At 35.5% G+C, this 18,329-nt stretch overlaps 1 protein-coding gene across 2 annotated transcripts in view; it reads left to right on the top strand.

Annotated features, from left to right (window-relative positions):
• The window catches only part of ERCC6 (ERCC excision repair 6, chromatin remodeling factor), a 40,136-nt gene that overhangs the window by 12,276 nt on the left and 9,531 nt on the right, over positions 1 to 18,329 (top strand). For both annotated transcript variants that reach the window (XM_040071496.2, XM_040071495.2), the window contains exons 6-11: positions 2,091 to 2,216; positions 5,964 to 6,122; positions 10,043 to 10,178; positions 16,087 to 16,257; positions 16,691 to 16,867; positions 17,194 to 17,310. In XM_040071496.2, coding sequence (XP_039927430.1) covers positions 2,091 to 2,216; positions 5,964 to 6,122; positions 10,043 to 10,178; positions 16,087 to 16,257; positions 16,691 to 16,867; positions 17,194 to 17,310 — 886 coding nt within the window. The remainder of the gene's footprint in view (positions 1 to 2,090; positions 2,217 to 5,963; positions 6,123 to 10,042; positions 10,179 to 16,086; positions 16,258 to 16,690; positions 16,868 to 17,193; positions 17,311 to 18,329) is intronic.

Raw genomic sequence — 18,329 nt, 5'->3', positions numbered from 1 at the left:
TCACTTTTCCCGACGCACACTAGAGGGCAATCTGCTCCTTCCCAGGGGAGGCTGCTGCTCCCGTGCTGGCTGGTGGTGATTCGTGTTGGAGTACAAAATTAATAGCTAACTCTTGTACAAATGATTGCCCTGATTTGATTTAGTATGGATTGTTTATCTAGATGTCTCTTTGGAAGCTTTGTAATCTGCAGTTGTTTTGATTTTAGTGTGTTAAGTAGAAATTTCCTTCCTTGGTTCGAGTCCTGTCCTAACCCAGTCAGATGAAATAATGAAGTTCTAGCATGTCCTCAGTTCCAGTAGTGACGCAGTCTGAAGCAATGGCTACCAGCATTTGTCGATTTGAATTCCTTTCTCTGGAACTCAGAAAAGTAAGAATCCCTCTGCCTGATAGCTTAACACTGTAGTACTGAAGAAATGTAAATGCATTTTTATGCTGTTACTCTAGAATGTATCGTATCTGCCTGCTGGACTCCAAACCATGTGTCATTTTAAGTATAATTTTTCTAAGTCAAACATTTAGCAGACTGCTAGTCAAAGAAAGAGATTTCCATTCCTGTTAAGATAGGTTCATAAAAAAGGAAAATATTGGCACTTCATGTATTTTTAGTAAGTTCTTTTTTACTATTTAGCTGGGTTCATGGTTTCATGTAGTGAAATAAGAAGAATCTGATATCAACATTAACAAATCATCAGTTTTAAACAGCAAACTGAAGGCTGTCTTTGTTCATCTATTTTTTCCCCATATATGCTCTTTTCTTCTCTCCATCATTATTTTTGCTTTTGAAGGCATCTTGACTTAAGACATCAAAATGTGCTTCAGTGAAACTGGCTCTCTAAACCTGACCAGCATTGTGTTGTCTTAGTTTTTCAACGCTTTCATTCTTGGCAGTGATTGTAACTTGTGTGTATTTGGAGATGGTGGTGTTTATTTTGAGTTAATAGAACAATACCAAGTTAGTGACTAGTTCCATAAAGACTTGAAGTATTTTCTCAAAAGGTACTGCTGAAAAGTCCATCTAGAAACCTCACATAGTTAGCTTTCTTTCCTGAGAAAGAATATGATTTTGTTGCTTGTGTGTGAAGTGTTGAACTTCTTCCCTGCTCTCTTGTTCCTAACGCAAGTGTTTTTAAACAATTTTTCCAGATATGCAGAGACCATTAAGTGGAAGTTGACTTTTGCACTGCATCCAAAACAGTAGTATATGGTTGTTTTTAATCTGTTGTGCACCTTGCCATTTTCTGTAGGGATTTTGTCAGTTTATCCACCACATTCAGTGTGCCTGCAGTAAGTGGCACTTTCAGGAGAGAATTCCAGCAAAACCCAAGTTGTCAGTGAAGTGCTGTTGCTTGAGTAGTACATAGCCAGCTGAAGTACACTTTACCATAGAGGCAGATGGGTTTGGGTTACTGAAACACAAGTTCATCATTTTGTTGGAATGTTGAAGATGCTTTGGTACGTTTTTAGCAGTGGGGGAATGATGGGACAGGAAGGTCATTCTCTAAGATGCCTGGAGTCCAAACAAAAGGAGGCTGCAAACCACAAATCACACTAATTTCAAAACCTCGTAAAACTCATTCTCTTAATAATGACTGCTTTACAGATTTGGAGCATGTCACCCTGAATATGGTGATGTTTCCAACTGAGTCTTCTGTGTAACATTATACACTGCTTCACATTTCTCTACAGGAAGGAATTTAAATTTAAGTATTTGGTTAAATTAATAAAAAAGCTTTGGAATACCTAAACTTTATCAATATTTTGACAGGAGGGCAGGGGGTAAGGGGTGATATTTAGGAGTTTAAAGTTGCCAGTTTTTTTGGTGCTGTTAACTGTTGATTCCATTCTATTAATTTTTTTTTCTAGAAAATTGTAACTAGATATAAAACATGTAGCTTTTATAATATATGTTAATATATCAGATATTTCAAGCATTTACTAGCATATTTCTCTCCTCTGAAGGATTACTATTTTAAATCATGACAGAGCATGTGTTTTTGTTGGTTTTTTTACCTGATCAAAAGTCAGTGTCATTTTCGTACGGTATCTTTTCCTTGCTATAATTGAATGTCGATTCTTTGTGTCACTCCAGGAAGTGGCAAAAAGAACGTTTGGAGAACAAAGAACGTCAAACAGCTGAGGAACTTTCTGAAGAAAGTGATGTTGAATTTGAAGAGGGTTTCAAAGTACCAGGATTTCTCTTCAAAAAGCTTTTTAAGTATGTATTGTGTACTTCATTTCAATATTATGCCTCTGTATGCTTTTAATAATATTAGTAGCAATAGTCATGGTGAGTTCTAGATGCCCTTTGCTATAACTGTTACTTCAGTGAATGATGCCTCAGCTTTTATTTCAATTGTTTCAGTAGGATTCTTTCTTTAAAAAAGATTTCAGGATTAAACTTCAATTAAATTAATTTAATGTGAGCACAAAATGCAATTATATGAAAATACATATGAAAATTATATGATAACTGGCTGATGTGAATATTGTAAATGTGTATTAGCTAAACTATGAATTAAGAAACTCTTCTTGTTTCTTTTTATAAATGCTTTCTTTTATTGATACATGCTTGCTCCTAATTCAGGTGGGGAGTGGTAGAATAATTTTACTTTTAAACATAAGATATTGGTAAGATGTGATAAAAGAAAACAAGAAACATGGTGTTTCTCTAATTGGAGCGAAATTTTCTGCCAGTAAAAAATATGGAGAACTTTTTCTTTAAGTAACTACTGAAAGTCTTTTCAAAGTAACTATTTGTAATTCATGTTATAAAATAGTCTTGAGTATTTTGCCAGGTAAATTTTTAAAATATGGAGAGTGAATCCTTAATTCCTTTGATAGATGGAAAACATTCTACGACTCAGTCTTTAGTTATTTAATGCTTAATTACAGATTTTGACATAACTGTTTACTGTTTCAGTTTTTTAAAATATAGTGCCCAGTGATGCTTTCAAGTTCATCTCAAAAAAAAAAAAAAAATACAAGTTAGCAGCTGACCAGTTAATTTTATCCAAAATCTCTCCCTTAATATTCATGCATAATGGGCTTGAATTCAGTTTTGTTGGTAACATTCCACACAGCAGGAAAAACATCTCTCTCAAAAGCAAACTCTCTTGAAATCATACAGTAGTAGAAAGCCCTGGTTTATAATGGGTGTGTGTGGTATCCTTTCCAAGAGAACCACTTAGTCTTGACCTCAAAGAAATTACCACTGTTGTCCTGTAGTCCTCAGAAGGAAAGCACTAGCTCTGAAATGGGATTGAATTAATGACTTGGTTGCTGGGACCATACAGAGCCAATATGCGGTCTCCAGTTGTTTATGCGAAGGTCCTGCGCAAGTATTCATCCTGAGGACGGATGTGTGGTCTGAGCAACCCAAAGGGAAATGAAATAGAGCAGTCACTAAAAATTAATCTGGAAGATGCAAGCCTCACTAATGAAGGGTATCCCTGCAAGCATGAGTCAGTTGGCAAAACTTCCTAAGTGGTTAGAAAGATCAATTGAGTTGAATGATTTGTCTGACTTGTAACTTAAATGCTGCAATCTCCAGTGTAGGAAAGCCCATAGTCAATAGGCATTAAACTGTTGAGTTCTGAGCAAGTTTAGTACGAAACATGGAAGTATATTGACCCAAGAGCATGTATAGCATGTACGTGAAGTAATCTTTCTGCACAGTTAAATTCCAAAGAAGTTAGCTCATGCTGGAAACAGGAGACCCTCAGGTTTGTTCTTTGGTAAACCTGTTAAAGTGGACAGTCTTTTTCCTTCGAGCACACTTGTCTACTTTGCTAAACATTGAGCAGGAATAACACTGATGCTGCTGTGGAACAAAACTGAGCAGACCTGCAAACATTGCCTTATTCTGTCTGCACTAAGCCTGAGAGAATGCTTGCTCTCTGTATGAAAAAGAAAACAGCCTTCATCACTCTTTGCTTCCAGTGTGTGATTTTCCTGATAAATCTGAAACACAATTTTATTTCCTCAGCAATGCAGCTGAACTCTGGTATCTGTTGTGGTGAATTATGAAGGATGCATCACAGCATGATTGCTCATGTGAAATACAGTACAATGTAACTATTTTGGAAGACCAGCAGCACTTTTATTTACTTCTAGAATATTTTTGGAATTAAAAAATAAAAAACCACCATAAAAATTGGTGCAATAAAAACGTAAGGTTGAAAAGAATTAATTTTCTTTCCATATAACCACAAAAATGGAGGAGAATGTGTTCCTTTAACTTTTGAATAGTTACAGTTATTGTGTGTTTATATGGTTATACAGAGAAAGCACCTGCATCTTGCATGATTTTATATAACCATGGAGCAGAATTTTTCACAGGCTTAATTATCTACTGTGAAACTTTCTCAGGAGAAGGAAGGAGAGGGAGAAATATGCTTATAAATTAATCTAATTTTAAAGCTCTGTATGTAATCCTAAAAAATAATACAAATTTATATTAGGAAGTTTTTGAATGGTTGTCTTCGGCAGAGACATGCTGAACACTGGTCTGGGGGACCACCTTCTGACTGGAATTAAGGTTATCTTAAATTCTTTAATGTTTGTCAGAAGCTTTTTTGTCTTCATAAAATGTAGTAATGATAGCATCTTAATCCAATTATAGCTAATCCTGCAAGCCATTTCGTAGTTGTTTTATAGATTGCTGCATTTTAAGGTGAATTAATTTCTAATAAAAGGGTTTCTTAAGGGCTTCGTGGCATAATGCTTTTGAGACACCAGCAGATAGTGTGATGTCTGAACCATTAGATGTGTTCTTTGATCATCTTTTTTTAACTACTCAAGCCATTTGTTTGTCTCCATTTAGCATTCTCTAAATCCATACCAAACTCATCACAAATTGATTTTTAATAGTACTTTGTAGACACTAGTGTCGTTAGCTGTCAGTAGTCCTAAATATTATTTGCTCAAGGATGGAAGCAGGATTTTGAAATGCACACAAGAAGTCACCTAAAATGAACAACTCCTATTTTAAAAAAAAGTGTTTTCTTCTTTGCTGTGCTGTGCACTCCAGAAATGTGTGCTGTCAAGATAATTATCAGGAACCTTTTTTCCTGTAAGTTGCAATGCACTGAGGTGCTGAAACATGTTTATTTTTTTTTCTTATGTGATTCAAAGATAGGGTTTTTCATTTATTTCTTTTGTTTTCAATTTAAACCCCACACATGGTTTGTTATTCCTCCTGGTCTCACTATTTCATATCATTATAAAAAGGTATGTCCTAAAGTGATTCTCAGCCCAGCATCTTATCTTCACCTTTTTGACTGGTTGTCATAAATCTTGCTTTCTAGTCCACTTCTTTTAAGTGGAATGTATTTTACCTTGTTGCTTGTATAATTTCCAGTGAGGGACTGGGAGTAAAAACTGCCCTGATGTTCTCACATAATGCTTTGCTGTATCCCATGCACTGCAATAGTTTGTATTGCTTAGCCTTGGTTTTTTTCTTCCCTGAAAGAGACTAAATGTTATTTAATAAATTTATGTTTAAAAAAGTGTGGTTTGGCAGATGTGATCAGTTTTTGTAGTGTTGTATGAAGTCTGTACACCTTACAAGTCAGCCTTTTCCTTCAGTTCAGGAATATGTTCCAAATAATATTATTTACTAGACCTTTGCATGTTGTCTTTTCTGAAAAGATAATGCTTCATAAGGGTAACTTTCCAAGCTGCTTTTAGCACTTAAAATATATATGAAATAAAGTATCCTCTAATTACTATGACTGTTGGTTTAATTAGAAATGTTTTAGTGTTGCATAAAGAACAAAAGTCACATGTAATGTCTGAGTGCATCAAAAATGTATGACCTAGTAAATACAGCACTCATGTAAAACACACATCCAGCATGTTACAGTAACTGGTATGAGAACCTTGCCAAATGATTAATTAATGAGTACTTTCTGTTATGATCTGTATTATCAAACATTTGCCATCTTCTTTTTCCTTGTTTTAGGTACCAGCAGACAGGTGTTAGGTGGCTTTGGGAATTGCACTGCCAGCAGGCAGGAGGGATTCTGGGAGATGAGATGGGATTGGGCAAGACCATTCAGATAATTGCCTTCTTGGCAGGTCTGAGCTACAGCAATATGAGGACTCGTGGTTCAAATTACAGGCAAGTGCTTCTCTGCAGACTGTCAGTCTGTGGAGCTCAATTAATATTTCATCAGATGTATTACTGGTGGAGGAGGGTCCTGTGAATTATTAATGACATTTCAATTACAATATTCCTTTAATTCTTTTAGTGGGGGACATCAAAGGAAAAATTTTACGAGACAATGGAGCTGTAGGGCAGGAAAAATTAAACATGTAACACTTTTAATGAATTCCAGGCATTGATGCTTCATTTTGCAGATGAGCCACCCTAGATATTTTGGGTCAATACAGTGTCTAAGGTTACCTTCCACAAATGGATTGTTTACAAACTCAATTACATTAATACCAATAGTTTACACAATATGGAATTTTAAATTAGATGTAATACCTTTAGTTCCATTTATTAAATTTTACATTAAAATATTTGTTCTGGCAAGCCACCAGGTAAATGTTTTACAGGAAGGTAGCAAGCTGATTTGCAATGAAAGTTAGAGTTTCTGATGGGCAGCAAATTATCCATGCCAAAAACTAGTAGTAAGAGTAAAACCAGTAACTTATACAGAGGAATTTCCATCTGCTTTTGGTTTTTTGTTGTTGCTGCTTTTCCAAATATATGCTAGGGTGGCTGGTCTTTGTTACAATATATTTTATGGGGTTTTATTACTGAACAGTGCTTTAAAATTTTTTCTTCATAGGTGGAATTACTGGCAAGATACTTGTTTGTGTCCTCAGATTTGCAAATGCATCCATGAATAGTACTTGATTTTTCTGCTTTGGTTTCCCTGTTTATCTGATGTAAATAGTTACACGAAATTTAGCAAATGTCATACTACTGTACTAAACAAAATTAATTAACCTTTATGTAGAGGTACGTTTAAATTATGTTCAGTTTTTACATGAATTGTAAAATAATGCTTTAAAGAGAAAATATTCATGTTTTCTCTCTGGTTGCCTCATACTATAGGCTTAATATTAAAAAAATCTCCCCAAACCTATATGTCCTTCAGTCAGGCCAGTTGATTTACTTTAATATGGCTGCCTGGTTAAGGATGCCACCTTACAGATTATTTTATATTCCCTATCCCACTTGGGAGACCACTGAATTGATGGAAATCTCTCAGGGACATCTCTTGACACTGCTAAATGGTGCAAAACTACAGGAAAGCTTTGAAAAAGCCAAAAACTATTTGTGTATCTAAGCTGCAGAGTTCTGTCTGCATGTAATAAAAGTGTTGTGTTTCGTGTTTTTTCTGGTGCATGTCATTGAGTCCATCATGATAGTAATTCCATGGGAGGAAACAAGGTTTAATATATTGCTGAAGCTTGTTCTGATTTTGCTTGTGAGCTGTAAGGCAGACAGTCTAAACAACTTCATATTTCCTAGTCAAGTATTTCCTCTCCTGGGCTGAGAAGACAGTAATACTGGTGACCAGTAGAACTGGTTAACTTGTTTGTACTTGAAGGAGTGTAGTCTGAGAGGCAGGAGACTCCCTGGGCAGCTTCACTGCCAGGCCAGCACTAGGAGGGGACAAAGTTGTGTTGTCAGCGCTGTCAGTGTCTTTTAGCCTAGCCTGGGTCTCTCACCTTGGTGTATAACAAAAACCTTTTGCTACAGGCTTGCTCTTCCTTCATTTGAAACTTCAAATGAGAAACTGACAGAAAGTTTTTACACTGATTATTCACCCATCTATACTCTTCAGGATACTGAGACATAAACAGCTCAATCTCGACTTTGTGTGGCAGAGATTAATTTCCATGGTGCTTAGGTAAATAAAAATCTGTTGCTCCTGCTTCCTGGTTCTCTTATTTTCGGTAGGGTTTAGTTATTATTTCAGCTTGAAAACACTTGATTTGCCATTCCTTGGCAACATTTGGTTATAATGAAACATATTTTCCTGTGCTAATTTTTTGAGTGTTTAAAGATTATAAATACGACATGAATAGTTTCCTTTTTGTTGGTAGTAAGTTGCAGGAATAGGAACTTATGTGCAATTCTAATTGCATCCAATTAAATAACAACAAATAAAGCATACTTGTGAATTTGGGCTTTATAAACCAGAAGCAACAGAAGAAGAAAGAGATTTGGATATATGTACCATATATGATATTGACAATAAGCTATTAGTACAGTGCAGCTGTGAAAAAGGGACAGAATACAATATGACAATATATTTGGAATAGGAATAGGGCAATATTATTATCTTGGTACAAGGCACACTAGTAAGACTTTGATTTTGAATGTTTGAAGTGTCACCTTTGTTCAAGGAAAGCATATATAAATTGGATGGGCCTCAGAGCAAATCTTGCAGTGTTGCAGTGATTAGGAGAATGAGGGATGCCCTCCTAAGTGCAGCGAACAGAAGTGTATGATTTGTTTGGTTTTGTGAAACAGCTCAGACTGGAAAAAGCTGGATGACTCTTTTATATAAATAAATAAAAGCTCTCAAGAGAATAATAAAATGTTGGCTAGTGGAAAGTGGTTAGAGTCAGACTAGACACAGAAGAGTTTTCACACAGGCAAGTAGAGGTGGGGGTGGAGTTTGTGAAAATTGATCCAGGGAGGTGTGAACTCTTTGTGTAAGCTGAGGGGGAAGAAAAAATTGGAATAAACCTTACATGTGAGCTTGTGTGATACAGACCAGGGGAATAAACAGACGTATTTTGTTATTATCCATGAAGAGTGAGAAACTAGTATGTTCTGGGAAAGTTGGCTTTTTTGCTGTAGGTATTTTTAAGAGCAGTAGCAGTGATTATTTGGATTCATAGCATAGTTGAAGCTATTTTTCACGTCTCCAAGTTCCCTTTTACATCCCTTTGCATTGCAGGAAGTTTTTTAGTTAGACCACATAGGGTTGTGTTATAGTATTTGTTCATAATAACCAATGTCCAGGTTGTTGTTCTGCATACGTATAAGCTTTTAATAAATCATTATTTATTCATGTCAACAGTTTCTGAAGACATTAAGAGTTTTGGGTTTTTTTAAAGCAGGGTGTTGCTGATGTCTGAGAAATCCTTTATTGCTATCAATGTGTGATCTTGAATGTATACTGTGATGTTTTGCATTGTTTATTATCACTTGGATAGTACATAGACACAAATCACTGTATGATAACTAAAGCTATTGCCTTTATTTGCAAAGTCATTTTGTTTCATTTTTTAAAGAGGAAATATATTTGAAAAATAGCTGTTAGTAACCACTACTTAATATATTTCTTACAGGATTGTTGATATTTATTTGTGGCAGTAGTATTTTTCATTTGGCTGCTGTGCAAGGGATTTTTCCCTTCTTAACCTTAAGAGCAGCTCTGAACTTCATAAATAGAAACACTTGGTTTCAGACCTCTTTAGTAATTCTCAGAAACAGTAATATAATTACAAATAAGAAGCTTATGAGACAGTTTGAGCCAAGCTCAGATCTCAACTTCCATGGATGATAGTCTGCCACTTTAGAGTCCTTGTCTTGCCAATAAACTGTGATGATGAGAGTACAGTATATTGCCAACATGAAGCAGAACACCTGTGTATAAGTCCATTTGTGAGACTCTAGCTACACATTCTGTATAAGAGAAGTAATAAAATAATTGCTTGTAATGATTTCTTTTCGCTTATAGAAACAGCAGTCACTAAAACCTGATTTGTAATATCACAGAAGGAAGTTCCCTTATGTCTTATGGTTTGGAGCTTTTCTATTCCTGTTTATCTTGATGCATCCATTAACTGTTCAATGAGTATGTTCTTTTAGCAGTACCCTCTTCATCTTCCTTTAAAAAAACTGACTTCCAGGAAAGCAAATTGCCAATTAATTTCCATAGCTCTCATATTCCACTTAAACTGTAAAGTATGTCGTTTTAATATGTGTGTATTTTAATAAGCCACTTAATACAGATTATTTATTTCACATTAAGGGTTTTTTTTTTTTCTTTGAATACTCTATTTTAGGTACCAGGGTTTGGGTCCAACAGTGATTGTTTGTCCAGCTACTGTGTTACATCAGTGGGTAAAAGAATTCCACACTTGGTGGCCTCCATTTAGAGTTGCTGTGCTCCATGAAACTGGTTCTTATACAAAGAGTAAGGTAATGAATGACATCCATTTTGTAATTCCTAAGGCTTTTGCTTAATGCTTCTGTGTAGGAAAGAGCTTGTGCCCTTTCTGAGTGTATTAAAAAACAAAAATTACTTTGTCTTGTGTAGATTTGGTAGTAAACTGGGCTAAAAGGGGGATGACACAGAATACATGTATTTTATGATAAAGACTTGTTTTGCCTGAACAAATTAAACATAGTAACGGGTTTCTTGCTTGAGTTTTCCTTGTGCTGTAGTCCATACTAGGAGTTTATGACTCGACTGCTTGTACACCAAATAAATGCTTGTAGCACTTATGAATTCTCTTCTTCAATTTCTTTGCATCACTATGTCATTGATCTGATATTTAATGTGTTTTGCATGCATGGGCAATTTCTCTTCAGTTGGTTGCTGTCAATTGGTATCACTTAGTCTCATTTTCTTTTATGACAGAGTTACTCTGTTAGTTTTCATTGTTTCAAGCAGTGCCCTTTCTGTCTTTCAGTTTTCTTTGTCAGTCTCTTCATGTCCATCTTCTTAATCTGTTTCTTAAGTTGGGAGGCTTGACTTGTCTGAAGTTTCAAACATTGGTACTTTGCAGGGACAAAACAAAGAAAACTTAGATTTTTTTTTTTTTTTCCTAGCCTCATATTTCAGATATTTAAATGGATTTTCAGGATTCAGCAAAGCATTTTTAAATTTCTCTTTAAATATTTATTGAATTTCTTGTAATGACATTAAGATTATATGGTGCTTAATTGCACTTGATTAAACGCATTCTGAAATAATTGATGCAGTTACAGTACGTGGCAAAAAAAGGAGTAGCACACTGTAATGTGCTAAGAGCTTCCTGTTGTTCAATTAACTTGGTGTGTTTTCAAGCCCTAAAAGTCTGTTGACCTCAGTAACATGGTTGCATGTCTTCCTAAATTAAATCATGTGTGCTTATTTTGGGCAGTTTCTTAATTAATGGACTTGACAGACTGTCTGAGGAATAGTGAGGTTTTCCCTTTGTCGTCCTTCAAATGCATATTCAACAACTTAAAATTAAAGATGTAAGCAATTTTGAGCAGATTTAGAGAACTGAACCTAATGCCTCATCTTCTAAGAGCTGCAAGAGTGCTTTTAAAAAGTGTTGAGTTGAGGTGTTGAGGAACATTATTGTCCTCCAGACTAACTGGACATCGGACAGTGAAGATCTTAAATGGATTTTGAGGGCTACCTTACCCTGTAGTGGTTGGCCAGCAGGTTGTGGTAAAATACAGCTTGTTCTCTGCAGGTCTGTGAAAAAGGGGCAGGTGATTTCTGAGAAACAAAGATTAATTGTAAAACGACTGAGTGAGAATTTTGGAGAAAGGGGATTAAGCAATTGCAGATGTCCCATAAGGCAAGACAGATGTTTTAGGTGAGATGGATCTATGTAATTGTTACTGTAACAGTGTCAAGAATACTGAAATCTTAGCAAATAATAAATCTTTCAACATCGATGAAATCATATGCTTTTATGAATAGGCATTTTCTGGTGTACCTTCAAAGATACACAAGTATTGATGCAAGAGCCTGTCTCCCAGTTCTTCAGAGTTGCCCACAGAAGTATTTCACTTGACAGTGAAGAGTAGGGAGACATCTGTTCTGATTGTTTCATCATAAATTGATTCTAGGCAATACTTTGCACATCTGTTCAGTTAATGACACTTCCTTAGTGTTACAAATGGACTTTGAGCAATGTGGTAAGTGAAAGGCTCTCTGATTTTTACCTTTTTACCGGTCTGTTTTGGTTTTCTTTGCAAGCAGTTACAGGATTTTCACAATAATAGTGTGAAATAAAAGGATTGTGGGCATCAGATTGTCTGCAAATCTGAGCCTGTTTCAGCTCAGTCATTGAGGCATCCCACTGCTGTAATGTCTGTTTAGTTTTTAGCATATGCAAAGCTTCAAAAGAGAGACTACATTCTTCTTCTAAAATAACAATGGTGGAAATTTTTGACAGTAAAGGAGGGGAGTGTAAATTTCTATTTCACCCTTGGATTATGACTAAAGGTCTTCAGTTATCTATGAGGGAAGGCAGATGGGTGTTTAAGATGATGAAAGGACGACCCAGTAGCAAGTTAGAGGCATTTCCAAGACTTTTGAGTTTGTTTAAGGCATTCAGATGAAATGTAAAACTTGCTCTTTTTAAAAATTATTTGTGGTTACAGATGATTATTTAGCTCTTCTATGATGATAAATGTGCTTAAGTTGGAGCAGTAGATGGAACCAGATTTAAGTTATAGTCTTCCCCTGTGAAGTCAGCTTTCAGTTTGAACAAGGTATAGCACTTGTGGCTAAATGTCTTGTGGTGCTGTTTTAGGCTCTTAAGCTCCTACTATGGTTTAAACTCAAATCTGATCTTTAAACATCAAGTGCTCTGAGACCTCTAATCATGTGAGGAAAAAAAAGAGGTAGATCTAATGTAGTGTATCACAAATGCTTTTTTATTTATGGTATAGAACAGAAGGTAAGGAGAAAAAACTTTAATTGTGTTGGAAAAAAGCCTTCTGTGCAAAGCACTTGTCCTGTTGTTTTAAAACTTCTGTTGGCACTTGAGCATTTATAAATCATAGAATGTAAGAGGCAACACCAACTTTGATTATCTTGTCACATACCACATGTGGCAGGAGGCTGTATTTTTAAAATGGAAGGCTGAACTTCTAATTTCTTAATCTTTAGAACGGGTTTCACTGAGGTTAAGACCTCCTTCTGGTGTGATGTTAGTCACATACCATTTGTAAACGTGTAGCTTTGCATTCCCTTATTCTGGTCAAATGCAGGACACACAATGCAACCCTAGAAAGTAATTGCCAAGTTCATGATGCCTGCAGCTGTGAAACCATGTACTTGAAGATGACTTTACTCATGGAACATTTCAGATCTTCTAGCCTCACAGCTGAGTACATAATCTACATGTAAAGAAAATAAATTTCAGAGGTTACAGTTATTGGCATGAGAGCATGTGGAACCTGTATTTTAGCCAAAGGCTCTCTTTCTGAGTTAAGGACCAAACTCAGATAAAATTAGTACTGTGCTCCAAGAGGTAGCATTCTTGTTAAATATGTACTAAGTGCTTTAGCTCTTTTTATTGCAACTTTTACATTATTAAACATTATAATGTGTTCTTTTGAAGCCTCTTCATGGTGCCATTTAGATTTTTTTTGTTGGGGCAGGGAAATAATAAAGAGGTTTTATATGTTGAATTTATGGATCCCCAGGCCTAATGGTTGGTTACGAGATAGTGATAAGCCTGCTGAAGAATGCACTTTTGATTTACAAATGATATATGCTTAGATGAGTGACTAGATACTATCTCTGACTTCATGCTTGCCTCAGAGGTATCTGAATGTTTAGTGAATTTTGTAGTTATCACTAGTCTGTCTTTAAGTTCAGTCTTGACATACACATTTCTGTCTAAGATGATTAACATTTTTAATGTTCAGATAAGAGTTCAGATTTCAGATCCTCTTAAACATTTTTAAAATACTATCAAAAAAAGTCTCATTTCTGTAAGCATCAGTCAAAAAAATTGTCCTGTTTTTGTACCTTCAAAAACAAACTTGTAGGTACATTGAGGTACCAATAGGAAAAAAGCATTTGTTTAGAGATATGTCCTTAGAATAACTCATAAACCTTTTAGCCTTAGGAAATGGTGCTTCCCCAAATTCATCCAATCTTTGTGCATCTCATGTGCTCCAGTGAAGACAAGGCAACACCATCAATTTATCACCCAAGGTTGGGAGAAAATACTGCCCCTGAATTGTAAAGGCCTGAAGTACTGTGCTGAACAAAAATGCAGGTTCATAATTACTCAGTCTACTCACATGTTTCTCTATTCATTAGCATCAGATAAAGGCCAGAGTGCAGAATTTCAAAATTAGGTAACTGCTGTGTAATCTGACATTAGTAGGATTTATTTCTCTCAAGCACACTTTTTTTTTTTTTTAATTTAATGTAATGGTGCATGACCCAAAATATTTCATTGAAGTGTATTTCCAGAGAAAAAGTAAAATATAGATACGCCTTAATCTAATGAGACAAGAACTGTGGACTAAAGAATACATTGTAAAATAGCGTAAATTATAAAACACCACACCCACAAGAGTTTGTATCCAATATTAGTTCTGTCACCATGTTTTAAAATATTTAGAATGATTCCAAGAACTGCACCTGAAGTGAAGGCAACCTTGAAAAAGTACCCAATGCAGTAAAATGAGACTTAGTAAGTGTTGCAGTGTAAGTTGATAAAATTGTGTTGTTCTATTTCTTCATTGTCAGCACAAATCCTTGTTTATTAAAAATTTAGCTTGAAGGAAACTTTAATTAATTACAGGTTCAGTAAATCCTGAGTAGGATTCTGCCTTGGTGTGTTTACAATGAATGGCCTTCATGTGCCTGTGTTTCACTTCTGTTCTCTGTGCTACCTGACAGCGTGATTTATGGCTGTTGTTTTCTACGAGTCCACTGTTTGCCCTCTAGGAGGGATTGGTCTCTTGAGCCTCCATAATAACAGCAGCACTTTCACAAAACATCTTTTAATGACAAGAGTGTAGCATTCTGTAAGTCAGGCTAATTGCAGACATACCCTATTAATTGCAAAAATTAGGAGAGGTTACATATTTTACAAGCTTTTAATTTTAAATCACCCGAGATGATTTGTCTTAAGTGTTTGGGTAGAGATGTCTACAATATTCTATGACAGACCATTGCTGAGACTCGAGAAAAGTTGCAACTATGGATAATGTACCAGGTAGAATTCAGCTTTGGGTGTCCACACCTGCAGAGAAACCCTACTCTGTCTGTAATACATATTATTCTAAAGATTACATATTCTCTTGAGACTCATGATATCAACAGTATTTAATGTGTTGTGTTTTTATCAGGAGATGATAATCAGAAAGCAGATGTTCTTGAACAGTTAAAATTGAGGGTTTTTTGAATCTTGGGGAGTGTACGAGCAAGTAATTTTACAGTAAAAGGTCATGGATATTGGCACCATCTGAGTTTTTGACATGAGTTTTTTCCTTTTGTTTGGTTTTTTAAATTGTGGTGGTTTTTTTTTTTTTTTTTTTTTGTTTTGTTTTGTTTTTGTTTTTTTGGTTTTTTTTTGTGGGGATTTTATGGGTTGTTCTTAAAGGCTTTCCTAGTAAGAAGGGGTTTGTCTTCCCTTTAGCAAATTTTGGTGGTGGTTGTACTTTCTGTTTTCCCCCTTCTCCTCATCTGCTGTTTAAGTCTTCTAGATTTATACATGGAGGATAAATGCAATAAAGATGACTCCTGAACACTGTCAAAAGTGATATAGACTGTTCCTGCCCTACATAATTTGCAGCTATAAAAGCTAGTAAAAACTTGGGGAAAGGTTAAAGCTTACAAGAGAAGCACAAAATTTGAAGACTGATAGCAACTCTATTAATCCTATAACATGAAGGTTTTGGCAGAATTTAGGAATAAACAAATAGATTATTCTATTTGTTTTTCAGTATTTCACTTGTTTAATTTTCCTCTAACTTTCTTGATCTTGCTTGCAGTGCACAAAGCTGGGTTTGTGAAGCGAATATAGGAGAACTTGAAGAAACCCATTACCTTAATCAAATCCAAAGTTTTTTCAGATACTGCCTTTAAAAAATTGATAATAAAAAACACTGTTTCCTTCTGACCAGGCTTTTGATAAATTCTGATTTGCTATAACACACTATTCAAGTGCTTCATTCTTTGAGAGATGAGCTAAGAATCATGTAATCAAAACCTTGCATATACTTGCTTTCTTTGTAAAGTAAGTTGCAGGTCTGCTTTTATAATACTTTTTATATGTACCTTGGACAGCAGATCTCTGTATGTGTAGATTTGAGGATTCTGTCTCAGTGACAACGTGCACCTTTTGTTTTTTAGGTGAAACTAATTCATGAAATTGCTTCATGCCATGGAATTTTAATTACGTCTTACTCGTACATTCGACTGATGCAGGACAACATCCACACCTATGACTGGCATTATGTCATTCTGGATGAGGGTCACAAAATCCGAAATCCAAATGCTGCAGTCACACTTGCATGCAAGCAGGTACTTTATAAAAAATAAATTTAAGTGCTCTGGAGGGAGGTTCCGATATCTAATAGCCTATCATAAAAATATATGTTTGATCATTAATAAAGAATAAAAGCATAAATCACAATGGTCTGTATTTAACTGCTTACTTAGCATTTTTAATGAATTTACATGGGGAAATTTACACAAGTATGGTAGTCGGGAAAAAATTAGAAATTTTAAATTGCATAGTAATTTAGCAGTAGCGATAAATGTCAGGTTGCTGGTGTCAATTTTCTGCTAGCAGTTTATGAACAGTGTATTGCAGAAATCGGGGCTTTTTTCATGAGTGTGAGGCCAGATATTTTGACATGAGAATTTATTGATGTTGAAGTTGACTATCCTCTCAGGCAGGAGGCAGTATACACCAGGAACCATGAAAATAACTTTCTTTTGGTTTTATTAATAGTTCCGCACACCTCATCGAATCATCTTGTCTGGCTCCCCTATGCAAAATAACCTAAAGGAGCTCTGGTCCCTCTTTGACTTTATATTCCCAGGAAAACTGGGGACACTACCTGTTTTCATGGAGCAGTTTTCTGTCCCAATAACCATGGGAGGATACTGCAATGCCTCTCCTGTCCAGGTAAATGCATCCAAAATATCATTTTGCTTGAAGGAAACTGTTCCAGCTGTTTCTGTTGTTTCTAGTCTGACTTCTAAATGTACTTAATGCTGTATGTTCTAGACACTAACTGAAAAAAGAGCTGTGTTTGTGTATTACTGCAGGTTACTGCTAACGTGAATTTTTTTGCAATTCATGTTGTGTTGAACATGTAACTGTAGATCCGTGTGAAATAACCCATTTAATTTTATTAGGAGTTTCCTATTGTTAATTATGTAATTTTGCTAGTTGCTAAAATTAATATCAAGAATCAAAATACAACTTGTGCTTTTTCTTCCTTTTTTCAGGTAAAAACTGCATACAAGTGTGCCTGTGTGTTACGGGACACCATAAACCCCTACTTGCTGCGAAGAATGAAGGCTGATGTAAAAATGAGCCTTTCACTTCCAGATAAAAATGAACAGGTTTGCTCATTTTCACTACTAGATCCGACTCCTCTCCCTTCCCAAAACTCTGTCTTTCATGAAAATTTGCAAGTAATTTCTGCTAGTAGCAGATAAAATGCTGGATAAGATGCAGAGCTTTCAAGGTTCATATTCTTTCACCATGGTACTGAGTATTCAATCATTGCTGTCTTGCAGGGTCTGTATGAGTTCATTTCTCTAAAAAGTAAAGGATAGATGAAGTATATATATATATAGCATAGTCAGGAGTACTTAATACTGTCCCCTTAGGTCTCAAGTGCATTGAAATGAGTTGTCTGTCTGTTTCCTGTCGTAGGAAGATTAATTTGTGCAGCAAATAATGGAGAAATACTTGCTGGCAGTTGTTCATACTGCAGGCTAGCTGGCCTATACGTTATAATAAATTTTCAAAATACTAGTGTTGCGGTGTGAAACTTGCTTGCTTTACTGCAAGGTGGTATGTTTCTTTAGGAAACATTTTCATTCAAAGTAGAGGAGGTTGAAAGTATTAGTTAACTGAAATTCTTACAAATACTCACTTGTAGTAATTATTAGCTTCTTCTTCAGGTTTCAGTGCTTCAGGCTTTCATGTTCTGTCCTGACTCCTTTCCTGTCTCCTCCCTCTGAAAGAGAAATAGACGTGTTAGTCTTTGTAAGACAGTGCTGAAAGGTACATAATAAAGAAGGAGGCCATACTGTGTATATGTGGTCTAATGATCTTTTTTTAACCAATTTTTAAATTTCTATATACTATTTTTAACCAACTTTTTAATGTCTAGGTATTAAAGAGTCTAGGCTCCTTAATCTAAAGAATGTGATCATAGACAGTTTAAGCAAATTTGATTTTTGCTCTTGTCAGTCACAGGGCACTACATCAGTTTGATTTAGAACATAATGTAAGGTGTCTTGAGGATGCAAGGAAGTGATTTTGTTCCATTTTGCCTCATCAGAACACCTGAGAGATCACTATATTTCATGCTTAAGCTCTAAAGACAGTGCAGATCACATCTGCTGAAGTT

Source organism: Hirundo rustica, chromosome 8 (assembly GCF_015227805.2).
Source record: "Hirundo rustica isolate bHirRus1 chromosome 8, bHirRus1.pri.v3, whole genome shotgun sequence".
NCBI classification, from domain to species: Eukaryota; Metazoa; Chordata; class Aves; order Passeriformes; family Hirundinidae; genus Hirundo; species Hirundo rustica.
The sequence above is the reverse complement of the archived record's forward strand: the minus strand, read 5'-3'. Positions and strand labels throughout refer to the sequence as shown.